The sequence below is a fragment of the Gekko japonicus genome, unplaced genomic scaffold (assembly GCF_001447785.1).
Source record: "Gekko japonicus isolate JY-2015 unplaced genomic scaffold, Gekko_japonicus_V1.1 scaffold2441, whole genome shotgun sequence".
Lineage (NCBI taxonomy): Eukaryota > Metazoa > Chordata > Lepidosauria > Squamata > Gekkonidae > Gekko > Gekko japonicus.
Window position 1 is genome coordinate 213,513 of NW_015175439.1, and position 14,012 is coordinate 227,524.

The 14,012-nt window shown below is 46.2% G+C and overlaps 1 protein-coding gene across 2 annotated transcripts in view; it reads right to left on the reverse strand.

Moving 5' to 3' along the window:
- SLC27A2 (solute carrier family 27 (fatty acid transporter), member 2) overlaps positions 1–14,012 on the reverse strand; it is a 46,198-nt gene that overhangs the window by 11,181 nt on the left and 21,005 nt on the right. For both annotated transcript variants that reach the window (XM_015425853.1, XM_015425852.1), the window contains 2 exons: positions 6,395–6,589; positions 5,368–5,458 (listed from right to left, as the gene is read on the reverse strand). In XM_015425853.1, coding sequence (XP_015281339.1) covers positions 5,368–5,458; positions 6,395–6,589 — 286 coding nt within the window. The remainder of the gene's footprint in view (positions 1–5,367; positions 5,459–6,394; positions 6,590–14,012) is intronic.

The following is a 14,012-nucleotide window of genomic DNA, read 5'->3' on the forward strand; positions in this document are numbered from 1 at the left end:
CTTTGTTCTTCAATCTTTCCCAGCATCAGGGTCTTCTCCAGTGAGTGCTCCCTTCTCATTTGGTGGCCAAAGTATTTGAGCTTCAGCTTCAGTATCTGGCCTTCCAGGGTCAGGGTTGATTTATTTTAGGATTGACTGATTTGATCTCTTTGCAGCCCAAGGGACTCCCAAGAGTCTTCTCCAGGACCATAATTCAGAAGCATCTACTCTTTGGCGCTCGGCCTTCCTTACGGTTCAGCTCTCGCAGCCATACATTACTACTGGGAATACCATTGCTTTGACTGTACGGACTTTTGTTGGCAGAGTGATGTCTCTGCTTTTTATTATGCTGTCTAGGTTTGCCACAGTTTTCCTCCCAGGGAACAGGTGTATTTTAATTTCATGGCTGCAGTCACTGTCTGCAGTGATCTTAGATCCCAGGAACATGAATTCTGTCACTGCTTCCATGACTTCCCCTTCTATTTGCCAAGGAGTGATGGAGCTGGATGCCATGATCTTAGTTTTTTTGAGATTAAATTTCAAGCTAACTTTTGCACTCTCACCCTTAGCAAGAGACTCTTTAGGTCCTCTTCACTTTCTGCCATTATAGTGGTATCATCTGCTTATCTGAGATTGTTGATGTTTTCCCCAGCAATCTTAATTCCAGTTTGTGATTCATCCAGGTCGGCAATTTGCATGATGTATATAGGGCTGCGGTGGCTTAGAGGTTAAGATGCTGAGCTGCAGACCGGTAGGTCTATAGTTCGGCAGTTCGAGACCCTAGTGCTGCATGACGGAGCGAGCTCCTGTCTCTGGCCCCAGCTCCTGCCAACCTAGCAGTTCAAAAGCAAGAAATTGCAAGTAGATACATTGGTACTCCTTTGCTGGGAAGGTAACAGTGTTCTGTGCGCCTCGGCATTTAGCCATGCTGGCCACATGACCATGGAAACATCTTCATACAGCGCTGGCTGTTTGGCTTGGAAATGGAGATAAGCAGTACCCCATAGAGTCAGATTCGACTGGCTTTCGAGCAAGGGAAACCTTTACCTTTACTTACTCTGCATATAAATTGAATAAGCAGGGTGACAATATACATCCTTGCCATACTCCTTTTCCTATGCTAAACCAATCAGTTGTTCCATATTCGGTTCTAACTGTTGCTTCTTGACTCTTATACAGGTTTCTCAGGAGACGTGTGAGGGGGTCTGGTGCTCCCATCTCTTTAAGGACTTGACGCAGTTTGTTGTGATTCACACAATTAAAGGCTTTAACATAGGCAATGAAGCAGAAGTAGATGTTTTTCTGGTACTCCCTGCCTTTCTTCACAATCCAGCAAATGTCAGCAATTTGATCTCTGGTTCCTCTCTTCGAAACCCAGCTTGTACTTCTGGCAGTTCTCTATTCACGTACTGCTGAAGCATAGCTTGTAGGCTCTTGAGCAGGACCTTGCTAGTGTGTGAAATGAGTGCAATTGTGTGACAGTTTGAACATTCACTGGGATTACCCTACTTTGGAATTGGAATGTAAGGTGACCTTTTCCAATCCTGTGATCACTGTTGCATTTTCCAAATTTGCTGGCATATTGAATGCAGCACTTTAACAGCATCATATTTTAGGGGTTTGAATAGCTCAGCTGGGATACCGTCATATCCACTAGCTTTGTTGTTAGTAATGCTTTCTAAGACCCATTTGACTTCGCACTCCAGGATGCATGGCTTAAGGTCACACTGCCGTGGTTGTCGGGGACATTGAGGTCCTTCTTGTATAGTTCTTCTGTGTATTCTTGCCACCTCTTCCTAATCTCTTCTTTTTTTTGTTAGGTCCCTACCGTTTTTGTCCTTTATGATGGCCAGCTTTGCACAAAACGTTCCCTTGATTTCTCAAATTTTCTTGAAGAGATCCCTAGTCCTTCCCATTCTATTGTTTTCCTCTATTAGTTTGCATTGTTCATTCAGGAAAGCCTCCTTATCTCTCCTTGCTGTTCTCTGGAAATCTGCATTCAGTTGGGTAAATCTTTCCTTTTCACCTTTGTCTTTCGCATTCCTTCTTTCCTCTGCTATTTGTAAAGCCATCAGACAGCCACTTTGCTTTTTTGCATTTCTTTTTCCCTGGAATGGTGCTGATTGCTGCCATCTGTACAATGTCACGAACCTATATCCATAGTTCTTCAGGCACTCTATCAAATCTAGTCTCTTAAACCTATTCTTCACTTCCACTGTATATTCATAAGGGATGTGATCTAGGTCAAATCTGAGCGGCCTAGTGGTTTTCCAGACTTTCTTCAGTTTAAGCCTGAATTTTGCAATGAGCAGCTCATGATCAGTCAGCTCCAGGTCTTGTTTTTACTGACTGTATAGAGCTTCTCCATCTTTAACTGCAAATGACATAATCAATCTGATTTTGGTGTTGCCCATCTGGTGATGTCCATGTGTAGAGTAACCTCTTAGGTTATTGGAAGAGGGTGTTTGTGTCTGTTATCACAGTTACCTTTTGAATTCCTACTTTAGCATTCCAGTCCCCTATGATGATAAAGACATCTTTTTTTGGTGTTAGTTCTAGGAGGTGTTGTAGGTCTTCATAGAACCGGTCCACTTCAGCCTCTTCTGCGTCAGTGGTTGGGGCACAGACTTGGATTATGGTGATGTTGAATGGTTTGCCTTGGATTCAGACCAAGATCATTCTGTTATTTTTGAGATTGTATCCCATTACTGCCTTTTTCACTCTCTAGTTGACTATGAAGGCCACACCATTTTTTCTACGGGATTCTTGGCCACAGTAGTAGATATCACGGTCCTCTGAGTTAAATTCCCTCATTCCCATCCACTTTAGTTCACTGATTCCCAAGATGTCGATGTTCAGTCTTGCCATCTCATTTTTTACCACATCCAGCTTACCTTGATTCATAGATCTTACATTCCAAGTTCCTGTGCAGTATTGTTCTTTGCAGCATCAGACTTTCCTTTCACCATCAGACACATCCATAGCTGAGCGTCCTTTCGGCTGTGGCCCAGCCACTTCATTCTTTCTGGGGTTACTTGTACTTGCCCTCTGCTCTTCCCCAGTAGCATATTGGACACCTTCTGACCTGAGGGGCTCCTCTTCTGGCATCATATCTTCTAGCCTTTTGTTACTGTCTATGGGGTTTTCTTGGCAAAGATACTGGAGTGGGTTGCCATTTCCCTTCTCCAGTGGATCGCGTTTTGTCTGAGTTCTCCACTGTGGCCTGTCTGTCCTGGGTGGCTCTCCATGGCATAGCGCGCAGCCTCATCAAACCCCACAAGCCCCCTTGCCACGTCAAGGCAGCAATCCATGAACGGCCTCTTACCATCGCCAATTGTAAGGTATCCAACTGTGCGTTGGTAAATGCTTTCCTATGCTAGTGATTATGTAAGTCGGTAAGGTAAGATGGAAGAGTTAAAGGAGAAGGTGGCAAGCCGCTTGTAAAAGGGCCACCCTGGTTTAATCCTCGCTTATTTTCTGGCAACACCTACCTGATCTACATTGAGAAGGCATTTGTCAAAGCATTCGTTAATGCAAACCAGGATTTGAGAAGGCATTTGTCAAAGCTTTTGTTAATGCAAAACTGCGAGCTGAATCCTAGTTTTCACAAGCTAATCAGACTTAAATAAAGCCATGGTTTTGCATTACATCTGAACTGAGCATAAGCCACCAAAAGCTAAAGATGGCAGTTTAAAGTAACACTGTCTTTGTCTGACAATGAGTTGTATGGGCAATTATGAAGAAACTAGCAGTAAAGCCCGTTGTGGAAATAAATACAACGAGATCTAGAAAGAGGCTCTGGGGGAGTGCTCTGGCTTTGGGCAAACAGTGTCATTTTGCTGTGGTGACCTCAGCAGGGTATAATGACAGAGTCCACTGTTTTCTCCAGAGGAACTGATCTCTGCTCCCTGAAGAGTAGTTGTAATTTTGAGTGATCTGTAGCCCTCACCTGGAGATTGGCAACAATTGTTACCCAGGATGAAATGGCTGGTTTGGAGGGTGGAGTCTATGGCATTCTACCTGTCTGAGGTCCCACCCCTCTGCAAACCCCACCCTCTCCAGGCTCCACCCCTCAAATCCCCAGGAATTTGCCAGCCTGGAGTTGGCAACCCCATCTCCTTCCCAGCTAACCATCAACCTACCATTATCTGCCCCTTTGACTTCAGCTGACTTCCGCCCTCCCTTCTGCAGAGCAATTGTAATTTTGAGTGGTCTCCTGCCCTCACTTGGAGATCGGCAACAATGGTTCCCCATGAGGGACTGAGTGGTTTGGAGGGTGGAGTCTATGGCATTGTACCTGTCTGAGGTCCCACCCCTCTGCAAACCCCACCCTCTCCAGGCTCCACCCCTCAAATCCCCAGGAATTTGCCAGCCTGGAGTTGGCAACCCCATCTCCTTCCCAGCTAACCATCAACCTACCATTATCTGCCCCTTTGACTTCAGCTGACTTCCGCCCTCCCTTCTGCAGAGCAATTGTAATTTTGAGCGGTCTCCAGCCCTCACCTGGAGATTGGCAACAATGGTTCCCCATGAGGGACTGAGTGGTTTGGAGGGTGGAGTCTATGGCATTGTACCTGTCTGAGGTCCCACCCCTCCTCAAACCTCACCCTCTTCAGGCTCCATCCCTCAAATCTCCAGGAATTTCCCATCGGGAGTTGGCAACCCTATCAGGATTGGCCCCAATGTGTTTTCTCCCAAAGGCCAAAGTAGGTGACTGGACCAAACTAAGTTGCCTACCATCAGGCACTGAGGGGAAAGTAGGGTTGCCAGCTATAAGGAGGGAAATACCTGGAGTGTTGGGGGGTAGATTCTGTAGAGGGCAGCATTGGGGGGGCGTGGAAGGACTCAGCAGGTATAATGTCATAAGGTCTACCCTCCAAAGCAGGCATTTTCTCCAGGGGAAACTGATCTCTGTCATCTGGAAATCAAGCAGCTGTCATCATTCTCTGCTCCCCCTATGAGGTATGTTAAGGTTGAAAGTGTGTGAGTGGTCCATAAGCCCCCAGGCAGCTTTTAAAACATGATCCTGGGACCTACACACCACCAGACATTCCAACTGCCTTGCGGGCGGGGGGAGTATGAGGTGTGGAATGGAGTGAAGTCCAATCAGCTTCCATATGCAAAAGACCTTGAAGGTTCCATATGCAACTGACATTCCAACTGCCTTGCGGGGAGGGGGGTGAGTTTGAGGTGTGGAATGCAGTGAAGTCCAATCAGCTTCCATATGCAAAAGACCTTGAAACGCTGGGCGGGACTGCACAAAGCAGCCAGTCAACCCAGCCAGCGTCTTCTGACTGACAGTTCAAGCGTCCATACACTAAAGGAGTGCATTTTAGAACTTTGGCACCCACTATTCAATTATATACAAGGAGAGATTAAAAAATGTACCTCTGGGAACTTTGATACAGTAGCCATTTTCATCACGGACCGGTTCATCTTTCTCTACGTCGTATTTAATCACTTCGTAGCACATTATTTTCTAATAAAATGTATAAACAAGTACACATTATATTTTTCTACAGAAACATTCAAATATAATTTATTTCAAAAAGGAAAAATTGGTAATTCCCATGTGGATGGTTTAATATTAATTAGTGGAACAGATTGTCATAGATTGTATTTTGGTTTTGTAAAGTGTCGTGGGAAACTCTTACCAGTGGTAAATCATTAAGATGAGATGTTAAATGTCTGGTCATATGCATACATGTACCCAACTCCCCCATGGGATACATACATTTCATTGCTGAGAGAGGGTACATTTACATGCCCCATCCTTGATCTGCTCACAGTTGCCACCCCCTCATCACCCGCCTCATCACTTGTACTGGTTGCAGAGATATTTTGCAACCGGGGTGTTAATGGTACTGGTTGCAGAGATATTAGAAAACATATAATTATCTTGTCTTTTAAAAAATCCTCGCAGCTTGTGGAATGGGCAGGCTGTGTATTATTTTTTATTTACTTTCTTTATATGCCACCTTTCTCACCAGTGGGGACCCAAATCAGTGTACATCATTCTCCTCTCCTCCTTTTTATCCTCACAAAAATCCTGTGAGGTAGGTTAGGCTGAGAGGGTGTGTCTGGCCCTTCCGTGGCAAGAGTGGGGATTTGAATCTGGGTCTCCCAGATGCTAGTACACCATGCTGGCTCTCATTATTATATGGTGCCAGTGTTCATGCGCATGCATGCACTATGATGCATCCTGTATCTTCCCATTCAGAGATTTAACTTCTGGAAAAATGGAGTACAGGGCCTGAAAGCTGAAGAGGTTTAGTGCAAGTGTGTGCACATCAACAATATTTTAAGAAAGTTCTCTCCAAGAATCACAAAATAGGATCAGTGATTTACCAGGAAAAATCAGGGTTCTCTCTAGTAGATAGGAATAATGAGAGCATATGTAAACATTTGTCCTTACCTTATGGAAGTAGTTTAATCTTCCTACAGCTCCTATTTTCCCAGTATAATTCACAAATCCAACATTTCCTTCAGTTGCAGCATAGAATTCATAGATGCGGATGTTTCCAAACCTTCTGATAAATTCCCTCCAAACATCTGCTCTCAAGCCATTACCTAAGGCGATCCTTACTCTATGATCACGGTCACTGTCTTTCTGCAGACAAAGGAACATGAAGTGTCAATTACAAAAGGACATAAATATTTTTAGGCAGCAAGTGATCTCATCAGAAACACAACTTTTAGCACTTCACACATGCAAAAGCAAGCAATCCTGACCAACTTCTTTGAATCCCCCAGAATTAACTCAGCTTTGCATTTTCTGTGCTGTAGATACTTATTCCTCCTAGAGGAAAAGACATACAAAATAAAATAATGCAATAGCTTCTACGGACCAACTTCTGCTGGTGTCTGAGTGCATGCAAGATCTTCGACGTGGTCTCTGTGCTTCACACCCATGGGATCTAGTGTGCACGTGCTGGATCGATTGGCATTGTAGCAAGCTCTTAACGGATTTTCGCACCCAGACCTCGGGCATGCGCAGGAACCCCACCGCACATGCCCAGAAGGGTGGGCATGGACATCCCACCAGTTCCTTTCTTACTGCCACATTGGAAAGACCTTTTCTTTGTCGGTCTGATCGGTTCTCTTTTTTGGCTATTTGCCTCACGGCTCTTCGGAGTTTTCCTCAGTTTTCTTCTTTTTTCTTAGCTTTCTTCATTTGCTCTTCAAAAACTAAAAAAAAAAGTTGTTTTTTGTTGAGGGGGAAGTTGCCGGTTACTTCAGTTTGGCCTTCGGGCTCCCCCCCCCAACCCCTTCTTTCTTCTCCGTTTATCTTTTATGGAGAAGAAGTGGGGCTATTTCAACCGCTGAAAGGGTTGCGGCAGTAAACTTGCTCCACCTGACCGCCACACCCTCTGTATTTTTTGTTTGGGGGAATCTCACTGACCTGAGTCTTGTCAGCACTGTGCTAGGTTTTCGAACCAGACAAGAAAAAACCGAGCTGTGTGCCTTAAAGTGGCGCTACTTGAGTTGGCGTTACATCCTCTCTTAGTGATGGAGTCCGAGAGACCTTCAACATCGAGGCTCTCCTCCGACATCGGTCAACCGACATTGAAGCCACCGGCATCGAAGGCGCAATCCTCCGCTTCCACTCCGGTGAAGAAGAAGCCCAAGTCAAGTAAGGAGCACAAATCCGCAAAAAAGGGCTCCTCTAAGTCCCTAAAGGCAGCAAAGAAGGGGAAGGTAGCGGTGTCTGCACTGTGTGATGCCCCTAAAGTTCCTCCTGCTCCAACGGCAGTATCGGCATCGGAGGCCCATGCCACTCTGCTGATACCGACCATTCAGCTCCTGGACTCTCCTATACAACAACTGGAGCATCCTTACTCCAATATTGAGACGGTGGAGCTCCTTAGTTGTCTGATGGATGCAGAGCCTTCTCCCTCTCCTTTCCCATCGTCGACATCAACGGTGTCAGAGGCTCCCGACATAGATTCACGTCAGAATCAAAACGCCTCTAGAAGCACGCAGCGTCACTCTCCACGTCTGCATCTTGAACCTATCGATATCGATGACTGAGTTTATAGGGACCGCTCTCAAAGGCAGACTAATACTTTGTCTCCGAGACGTACTGATCCAGAAGTCGATCCCCCCCCCCGAGTCTTTCTACCTCCCCCCACCTCTGTCTTGGGATCAACACCAACTGAGGTATCTCTATGAAGGTTATCCACCATCCATGCCCTGGTTGACTCCGGCGGGCTATTCTGACTGGGATCGTTACTCGACCCACTTTGCTCACAGGTCAAGGTCGCCCTATAAATCTAGACCTTCAGCATCTCTGTCTCGTCCTTCGGCCGAGGATCCTTCCCACCATAATCCGGAACTCAATCGTTCTCCCAACCCCCAAGTCGTACCACCAAAGCTTTTAACTAGTCAAATGGAAGTCACTCTGGTCCAAATGCCAGATCAGGGCTCCTCTGATTCTGCAGAAGAGGATTCTGATATGGAGGCCTCAGAGGTTCACACCTCCCCTGACCACAAGTCTCCTAACCAAGCTGTCGCAGATGATCTCCCTATATCTCCATCCGACAATCTTACTTCCTATGCTGACCTCGTCAAAAGAATGGCCCATTCTCTAGGCCTCTCAGTCGTTCAACAACAACCACAGGTTACAGATGCCGTCTTCGATATCGTGCAACTGGATACCTCCACTACCATAGCACTGCCCATGTCTACGGTCCTTTTAAAGTGCGAAAGCCCAATGGGTGAAGCCTTCATCAGCTCAGTGTCAACAAGGCGCCTGGACCACATGTATAGAGTCCAGGAGACCGGAGCTGAATTTTTATTCTCCCATCCTCAGCCAAACTCAATGGTTGTAACATCCACGTCCAAATCAAAACGAACACACTCTGCACCTTCTGACAGGGAAAGTAGAAAATTAGTTGCGTTTGGAAGACGCTTCTACTCCATGGGAGCGTTGGGAGTAAAAACCACGAATTACTTAGCCTGCATGAGCAGGTATCAGTACACTCTGTTTTTGCCACCAGAGCCAACAAAAAGTGTCCTCTGTTCTGCAGCCGAGGTGGCAGGGACCCACAGTCTCTAGGGGACGGTCTCCTCTATCCGTGGTCCAGGGAACTTCTCTACCTCTTCCCTCCACTACCCCTGCTTCTGAGAGTAGTCTGCAAAATCATCAGCAACGGAGCAGACTGCATCCTGATAACCCCGTGGTGGCCGAGGCAGCCATGGTTCTCGGCCATCCTCGATCTGTCAGCAGGGGTCTACCATCAATTTCCTCTGGCACAGGACCTCCTCTTCCTGTCCGACTCCCCGCTCCTGTACCACGACGTGCCACGGATTAAGTTGACAGCCTGGAGAATAGTGTCAACAGCTTTTCCACCCGCATAGCAAATGTTTTGCTAAACGCCTGAAAACCCACTATGCGAAAGTTGTACCCATTACAAGTGGAAAAAATTCTGTTCCTCCTTGGGTGACGATGCCCTTCGAGCCACCTCCGTAGGCCTCGAGAAAGTTTTCCAATTCCTCCTGTCTCTAGCTGACTCGGGACTTTCTCACTCCTCGTTAAGAGTTTATTTGGCCGCACTTTCGGCCTACCATGTTCAAGTTGAGGGATGCACACTGCTTTTGCATCCGCTTTAGAAACGTTTCTTGGTCTGTTGCACCTCTACCCTCCCATCAAAACTCTCATCGTCCCCTGGGACCTTCCTCTAGTTCTTCGTCAGCTCATGAGGAAACCCTTTGAGCCGCTCGCAACTTGCGAGCTAAAATTCCTGTTGTGGAAGACGGCCTTTCTGGTTGCTGTCACCTCAGCGAGGCGAGTTGGAGAAATACTGGCTTTCAGGCATGACATGCCCTACTTGTCATTTTTGCCAGACGGTGTCTGCCTTGTACCTGACATCTCGTTTCTACCAAAGGTAGTGTCAGAATTCCACCTGCAGGCAGAGGTCTTCCTCCCGGATTTCTTCCTGGCTCCAACATCCTCAGAGGACTGTTACACACATTGGATGCAAAATGTGCGCTTCTGTTCTACCTGAACAGAACCCGCCCAACGAGACGTGACTCCCAACTTTTAGTCTCCTACGCACCAGCAAGACTGGGGACTCGCATCACGGCTCACCACCTCTCAAAGTGGATTGAAGGTCTCATCCGCCTCTGCTACCTGATCGCCAAACAGCCATTGCCTGGCCCTATCAGGGCCCATTCAACCCAAGCTGTCGCAGCCTCCACTGCCTTCCTCCAGGGAGTTCCCCTGACGGACATTTGCAGAGCCGCTACGTGGGCTACGCCTAACACCTTCATAAGGCAGTACACCCTAGACGTCCATAAGAACTCTAGTACCAACATGGGACATCACATCTTGTCTTCAGTTACGCAGTAAGGACCTGCCAGCACCCTCCTCTAGGTAGACCACTGCTCGCTAATCTCCCATGGGTGTGAAGCACAGAGACCACGTCGAAGATAAACAGGTTGCTTACCTGTAACTGGTGATCTTTGAGTGGTCATCTGTGCATTCACACCACCCGCCCTCCTTCCCCGCTGCTGTCAGCTTCTACATTTTTCATAGGGGTTGATTTGTGGTGGTTGGAAGGAACTGGCGGGATGTCTGCGCCCACCCCTCTGGGCATGCGCGGTGGGGTTCCTGTGCATGCCCGAGGTCTGGGCGCGAAAATCTGTTAAGCGTTTGCTACAATGCCGATCAATCCAGCGTGTGTGCACAAATCCCATGGGTGTGAATGCACAGATGACCACTTGAAGATCACCAGTTACAGGTAAGCAACCTGTTTTTCCTGAATCACAAAACTCTTTATCAGGGAGAACAGACAGAGATCAAGATTCCGCAGCTTGTTGAATCCATGGCAGCTCCATCCCCCCAGTGACTCCAGTTAGCCACCTTCCTGCCGTTTCTTGAGAAGGCAGCAGGTTCTTCAGTTATACAGAAAAATTCTTCAGGCTATTCGTCAGGTACCCCATGAAGCTGATCATCATTACTTGAGAGACTGGGCAAGGGCAGAATTCAAAAGGAATAAAGGTGCTACAGAAGAGGATATAATCAGGATGATGATCACTCAGGGAAACATACAGCTTCAAGAACTTGAGAGAACTCTAAAACTGGCAAAATCCTAGCCTTAATTGTGGAATATAATGTCCTTTCAATGTGGCTTCCTCAGAGGACATTAGATGTGGAGGGACTTCTCAAAGAACCAAAAAGTGATGCTTATACAACTGTTGTAGGGGTGCTGAGCTTGATAAAATTGAGCCGTGATGGGCAGAAATCTGTAGAGAAAGACCAGCAAGGGATAATGTCTAAACCTGACTTAGACACGTCAAAATGCAAAAGTGGATTGCTACCCCAAAAATATGGATTATGCCTATGAAAAGCATTGCTCAGAATGTAATGAAGCAGTGGATTAACTAAACTCTACCCATGATTTTGTAAAACCTTTCTCTGTCAGATTGAAGAATTTACTCTATTCAAAAAAAAAAAAAGACTGTCTGTTAAGTGCCGTTAAGTTGCTTCTGACTTATGGCGACCCTATGAATTAACGTTCTCCAAAATGTCCTGTCGTTAACAGCCTTGCTCAGGTCTTGCAAACTGAGGGCCATGGCTTTCTTTATAGAGTCAATCCATCTCAAATTGTGTCTTCCTCTTTTCCTGCTGCCTTCTACTTTTCCTAGCATTATTGTCTTTTCCAGTGACTCTTCGCTTCTCATAATATGACTGATTACAGATATTTATCTACTCCAGATGGCTAGACTGTCAATTCTGCATTTCTCTAACAATTTGTCACTAATAAGATCACACTGAACATAGCTAGAGTCCCTCACTCCATTAAGCTAGCCTACGATCCAGGGTGTTTAATTGTAGCATGACATGCCAATATTAAGCAAGACCATTTTTTAATGCACATGAAAATAAAGCAATGTGGAAAAACTTTCCTTTTCATGCTCTTCCCCCTTCCCATATTACAGGGGACCAGTGCAGGCTAAACACGGGTCATATATATGTACCACAGAGATCAAAGTGTAGGGACGGAGCATCCTGTCCCTGAAATGGAAGCCATTTAAATATGTTCTGACTTTCTTGGCACAATGACTTTGCACTTTCCACGAAAAAGCTGGCCAAAGGAGGACAAGCTGCTTGAATCTATCAATAAGAACTCCCTGCTGGACTGGACCAAGGCTTCATCTCGTCAAGTATCCTCTTTCCCACAATGGTCAAACAAAAAACTTAGAAGCAGGACATGAAAGCAAAAGCCTTCTCCCACTACAGCCCCCTTCAGCAACTAACTTCTGGGGTACACTGCCCCGAACACAGATTTCATTTAGCCATCACGATCAACAGCCACTGGCATATCAGAACCAGTTCCAGGTTTTGGTGGGCCCTGGGCAGAGAGTGTCCAGTGCCCCCCACCTCCGTTGTCCCCACTGCACTCTCCACTTGTACCTCCCTCCCCTAACAAGAGCCACCCTGAGAATTTGTCTTGCCTTTTAAAACCATCAAAGCTTAGTAGCCATCATTACATCTTGTGGCAGTGAATTTCACCAATTAACTACATATTGTGTGAAGAAACACTTCCTGTCCTAAATCACCAGGCTGTTAGCTGCAGAGTCCTGGTATTACGGAAGAAAAAGCTGATGTTCCACTTTTACCACCCAATTCATCATTTTATGTACCTCTATCCTGCCCCCATAAGATCACATCATTTTGTCCCCCTCGCTATAACATGCAAGCATTTGAAAACTGTCTGCCTGCCTGCAATTTTGTACCTGAATCCTATGAAATAATTTTATTTATCATACTTACATCTTGCTTTTTTCTCCAGAGAGATCATGGCTAGCTCAACACCACCCAGCAAGTCTGAGTAAGAGTTCTGAATGGAGATCCCCTTTGGTCCAAGAGTTCAGCACTCTAATCCACCAGGGCACTCTGCCTCTTTGTCCTCGTGCGTGTGCACACACACACATTTTTATATATATAACGAAAATTGTTATACACACACACACACACACATATGTATGTAAATAAATAAATAATACTAAAACTGTGGCGCTCCAAGGTGCTGAAATTTATTTTTTCACAGAAAACTTTCTCTAGGGAGAGGCTATTATTAAGCTCCAGATCTGCCATTTGTCTTTTTATCCTGGGAAACAAGCAAAGGGGCAAGCCATGGGCGTGCACTTCCATGGTGGGAAGGGAATCAACAGTGGAAGAAGGGCTAAGCATTATGAAGAAAACATGGGTTTCTGGACCCTATGGTTGTCTCATGATACCCTGGAGCACTGCATGTTTTTTTTAATCTAAATACAGTACCAAGACAACCCTTCTGCTGTGCACAAGGTAGTGTGCACGCATGAATACCTCTGAAGGTGCTAATTTTTATATTTATGTAAAACAACAGTCCCTATTGTTCTCCATCTGTGAGGGAAATTAAGCTGCGTGGTTTTTTTAAAAAAAGTCTAACAAGCCAGTATAAATTCATTCTAGTAAAGCATTTGCTAACTCCTGTGGGAAATGCAGTTTGGACCACTAAATGCCACTTTGTGATAATACCCCATCATTATTACTACTATGGGAGATACAAACCCAGGTCACCTCATTACCTGCTTTGCTGCTAGATCCACATTTTATGTAACTGAGCACACTACTCTGAAAAATAATACCTGCTGTTGCTCACGGACCTCTCTAAAGCCAGTTTGGTGTAGTGGTTAAGTGTGCGGACTCTAATCTGGGAGGACCGGGTTTGATTCCCCACTCCTCCACCTGCACCTGCTGATGTGACCTTGGGTCAGTCACAAGCTCTGGCACAGCTGTCCTTGAAAAAGAGCAGTTTGTGTCAGAGTTCTCCCAGCCCCACCCACCTCACAGGGTGTCTGTTGTGGGGAGGGGAAGGGAAAAGGAGTTTGTAAGCCGCTCTGAGACTCCAAGCACCTTGAAGCGAATCCAGAATGCTATTGGCAGCCAGCGCAGAGTCTTAAGCACAGGCTGGATGTGCTCCCACCTGGGGAGACCCATCAGCAGCCTGGCTGCCGCATTCTGCTCCAGCTGCAGCTTCCGGAGT